The sequence below is a fragment of the Babylonia areolata genome, chromosome 4 (genome assembly GCF_041734735.1).
Source record: "Babylonia areolata isolate BAREFJ2019XMU chromosome 4, ASM4173473v1, whole genome shotgun sequence".
NCBI lineage: Eukaryota > Metazoa > Mollusca > Gastropoda > Neogastropoda > Buccinidae > Babylonia > Babylonia areolata.
In genome coordinates this window covers 21,676,236-21,681,235 of record NC_134879.1, presented here as the reverse complement: position 1 = coordinate 21,681,235, position 5,000 = coordinate 21,676,236, and the positions used below count along the sequence as shown (strand labels likewise).

Below are 5,000 nucleotides of genomic sequence, written 5' to 3'. Positions count from 1 at the left end.
GCAAGGAGCGGAGACGAAAGCGGCGCAAGGCGAAGAAGAAGAAGAAGCAGAAGAAGGCGGCCAAAAGCCGTTCCCATCGGTTCAAACTGGACAAAAACCTCTTCGACAAGGCCTTCGGTCATATCACGTGGAAGTAACTGGCTGGGGGTATCAAGGGGTAGACACCCCCCCCCCCAACCCCCAATCCCTCTACACCCCCACCCTCCCCTCCAATCCCTCTACACTCATCCCCTTCCCCCTTTCCTCCACCCGATTGAATTCTTCACAGGGTCTGTGACTGCTTGTTTGGGAAACGGAAGTGAAGAAAGGCTGGTGGGGGGGTTCTCACCTGACCCTCAGATCGTGACGGAGTAGTGTATAGAAGACGATGTGTCTTCACTGGCCCTCCCACCCCGAACCCTCCCTTCTTCTCTCCCACCCTCCCTCCCCAATCCTTCTGCTCCCTTCTCCCCCCCCCCCACCCCCGCCCCCTTCCCTCCCTTTCCCCATTATCAAGAATACACGCCTATGTAGCTTTTTTTCCCCCCCATTCATGTTTCATACCCAAGCTGTATTTTACGTTCTATCTCGCCTATTCCACGGTTTCCACAAGTATCACTACTGTAAGTACACTTTGCTACTTCACCTAAACTTAGCAGCTTCGTCGTATCTTTCTGTGTTTTTAACCTTTTTTTGTTTTAAAAATATTTGTTTTTGTTTTGAATACCTGTTTTGATATTGTGGAAACAAGTGGGTGCAAGTATACAGTTGAATAAGGCTGTAGTTAACACAATGATTCCTTTTTCGCGTAGGCTGATGTGAAGCCACGGAGATCTGGTTAGTAGTCCGAAGCAAGGATATTGTTTTGTTTTTTGTTTTATTAATTTTTTGGAATGGTTACAAGTTGATATGATATTCTATTTTTGTTGTGCTTTTTTAATGGTTACAAATTGATATATAACATTTAAACAATATACTTTTTTTTTTTTTTTTTTTGTTAAACAAAGAAATTTTGAAAATGACCGTTGGCTTCAAAGATGGTGGGAGTGTGTCAGAATTCTGTGATGGAATGGGGATGAATTTTCTAAATGCCGGGTACATGGTTTGCCTGGAAGCTGGAATTGACGAAGATGTCTTTGGCGGTGGTGCGAGGGATTTTTATGATCACCATTTGTATATTTTGGGAAAAAAAAAGAGTTAGAATGGTTATATAAGATTTTGAACATTTTGTTTCGATTATTTATTTGTTAGAATTTTTTTTTTTTTTTTTTGCTCGACAATTGCTTTTTGTTTGATACACGTGTGTGTGTGTGTGTGTGTGTGTGTGTGTGTGTGTGTGTGTTTCTTTTTTTTCCGTCAGGCTTTTTTGTCAGCAGTGAACGTCGCATCAGTTCATTTAAAACTGAAGCTGGGAAAATTAATAAGATTTTTTTTTAGTCGATTGTAGATAATGTGATACGACCCAGGGTAATTATTTTGAGACAAATGTTCTGTCTAACCTCAGTAGTTTTTGTACATATATGTTCCTTCTTTTCTCAGTACCTTTCGATGTTGATTTGACAATTTATAGTTCAGGATGGCGGTATTCTTTCTTAGCTTTGAAGAAATCAATAATAGGATGCCTGCTCTCGTTTCTTTTCGATCATACTTTAGTTGAAGTTTGGTTGACAATGAATGGTTTCTTTTAACTTATTCAGCTTAAGAATCGATTGCATTTTTTTTTGGTAAATATCGTGAATTATCAGCAAAATAATCATGTACCTCCTTATGTACACAGCGTATAATTTTGGATTGCTGTATTAAAATGGAATTTAGCCATAATTTTCTGAGTCGGAAAATATCTTTTTATGAGGCTGTTGTTCTGCTGGCGTGTTTAGAAAAAAAGCTTCATTTTTTTCTTAAATAAAAGATGTAAGAAATTTGTGCAGCAGTCGTTTGACTGGAGCTGCATTTGTACTGATTAGTATAGTTTGAACTGGACATGGATTTCGGTTTCGCTAATTGAATAAAGACTCATTTTTTGGTCATTCAAATAGCTTTTTCCCCCTTTTTATATTATATTATAGAAGACAGATATTACCGCTTTTTTTTCAGAAACGAGGATATGATGATTTATCATGAACTTTATTATTGCGTCGTCCAGTTCGTCATTCTACATTGTGGTGCGGCGTTCAGTAATAAAGCTGGGAATTCTTTTTTTTTACCAGTCCTTTACGGATTACCACCCCTTGTTACTGTCCTCCGTAGACTGTGAATGGTGGATTCCTAACATCAACAGAAAAAAGAACCCATGCCGATTTTAGGGGTGTGGGAGTGGGTGGTGGTGGTGGTGGTGGTGGTGGTGGTGGGGGGGGGGGGGTGCTCAGTAGGAATGTTTCTCTTCAGTTGAAGCCAGCAGTAAGCAGGAGACCCTCAACGAAGTCTCCAAAGAACTTCTTCTTCTCCTTACTCCTTCTTCTGCTTCGTTCATGGACTTCAACTCTCATGTTCACTCGAATGCACGAGCGGGCTTTTACGTGTATGACCGTTTTGTCACCCCCCCCCTCCCTCTCCCCCACCGCCCCCGCCATGTAGGCTGCCATACTTCGTTTACAGGGGTGTACACTTATATAGCGCCCATTCTCTCTAAGAGCTCATGGCGCTGTACATGAAAGACAAATATTACAGTTGCAAATCATTCATGACCAATCTTTCTCAAAAACCCTCCCCCGCCCTGCAATTTTCTTTCATGTACAGTGCCATGAGCACTTCGAGAGAAAGGGCGCTATATAAATGTACAATATTATTATGACTATTATTATTAGTAGTAGTATTAGTAGTAGTATAACATTTCGTTTGTGTGAAGGGAAACCAGCTGGAAGGAGCACTGTTTCAATAATGGCTGACAGAGTAGAAGAACAAGAAAGAAGTTTCAAAGGCAGCCAAATTGACGGCACTCGTGATCTGACAGAGATAATTATGTCCCCCTGGAGCCAGTTGCATTGCTCGGACGGAAGAGCCTAGTATGGTCGTATAACCCGCTACTAACTGTGTGTAGTATGGAACTGACCAATGGCGTAGTTCGGTCAACGTAGGCATTCAGTCACGTGTGACTGTCAAAAAGTTAGAACCAAGAAAGGCAACTGGTCCCCGAAGACTAAACCTTCTGGTTGCAGACATTGACTGGGGAATGCCACGCGCCATCCTCCTAGTGCTGGGGTGATGCTCTGTTTTCTTGCAGGGAGCAAGGTGGCAGAGTGGTTAAGACGCTCAGTCCGTGAGGGTGTGGGTTCTTTCACTGTCTGTCTCTGTCTCTTTCCCTCTCTCTCTTCCCCTTGCGAGGAACCCCTCTCCCACCCCTATCTCCCTTCCCTCCTGCCTCCCTATCTGTCTCTCTCTTCCTTACCCCTGATTATATATATATATATATATATATATATATATATATCTCAAAAAGTATTCTCTGCCCCACAATTTAAATAGACGTCCTCTGTATGTCTAATGTACATCAATACCCACGTGACTATGTGTGCACGGATGCTAACTCATAAGACCACTAAGAAATCATTCAATGAAAAACAAAACACACACACACACACACACTCTCTCTCTCTTTCACACACACACACACACACACACACACACACACACACACACACACACACACACACACACACACATTGTCGACTAATTGTTTGGTTTATTCAAGGCGAGTATAGTACACACGTTTTTAATAAATTCCTGTTGCGAAGGGGTTACAGTACACCTCAGTGTTTTGGAAACAGTGGACCTATTGCAACGAATGTTGTGACACGGCTTCAGAGGTGGGCGGGGCTAGTATTTCAAACCAGACTTTCCTTCCCATCTTCTGGCTGATGCCCTACCAGAATCATGGACAGGTGTTTCATGGGGTAAAAAAAAACAACAACAACAAAACCTCAGGTGCAGATGTTTGGTTGAAGAAGAAATGGGCGTAGGCTGTGGACAAGGAATCAGTAGCACCACGACTGACACAGCTGTCCAGGTATCCGGGGTAGGAGGGGGTTGGGGGGTGGCGGGGAGGGGGGCGGCGTGGGGTGAAAGGTTTTATCAGGAACAGCTGCTGCAGATTTCTGTTCCATCCACCGTGCAGTGCTCGGATCCATTATTATGTGTGTGTGTGTGTGTGTGTGTGTGTGTGTGTGTGTGTGTGTGTGTGTGTGTGTGTGTGTGTGTGTGAATTCTTCAAGCAATACTTGGAATTTTATTCTGGAATATTTAAATCATGACGAGTAAAAGAATAAGATTCTGGAGTACCTAAATAATGACGAGTAAACTGTAGAACACATCTTTTTTTTTTTTTAGTTGTTAGACTTGGCGACTTGAAAATATTGTGTTCATTTCATTACTGTGAACCAAATGGACATCCATAGACAGGCAACATACGGCATGCGCGACAGAAGAAGCCAGAAGCAAATCTCAGGCTGCATTAAATTTGTTCTCTTTGTCCCACGGTGGAAAATGTGTCCGGGTTTGAGGGACTGTCAAACAGAGGCAGAACGTTGAGAAACTGAACGCGATGAAACGAACAGTTCATAACAGTTAAGAGTGGAAACTCTCTCCATTTACAAGGTACATAAATACAGTTCACAACAATTAAGAGTGGAAACTCTCTCCATTTACAAGGTACATAAATACAGTTCACAACAATTAAGAGTGGAAACTCTCTCCATTTACAATGCACCTAAATACAGTTCACAACAATTAAGAGTGGAAACTCTCTCCTTTTACAATGCACCTAAATACAGTTCACAACAATTAAGAGTGGAAACTCTCTCCATTTACAAGGTACATAAATACAGTTCACAACAATTAAGAGTGGAAACTCTCTCCATTTACAAGGTACATAAATACAGTTCACAACAATTAAGAGTGGAAACTCTCTCCATTTACAAGGTACATAAATACAGTTCACAACAATTAAGAGTGGAAACTCTCTCCATTTACAAGGTACATAGATTCAAGTCGATGCTGCTTATGCTACCGATTCAGCTAGCACACAG

At 41.8% G+C, this 5,000-nt stretch overlaps 1 protein-coding gene across 1 annotated transcript in view; it reads left to right on the top strand.

Moving 5' to 3' along the window:
- Positions 1 to 5,000, top strand: part of LOC143280951 (agrin-like) — a 103,460-nt gene that overhangs the window by 98,378 nt on the left and 82 nt on the right. The window contains exon 2 of the mRNA XM_076585769.1: positions 1 to 5,000. This exon is cut by the window's left edge and continues 609 nt beyond it; it is cut by the window's right edge and continues 82 nt beyond it. Within this exon, the coding sequence (XP_076441884.1) occupies positions 1 to 137 (137 nt within the window). The 3' untranslated portion in view covers positions 138 to 5,000.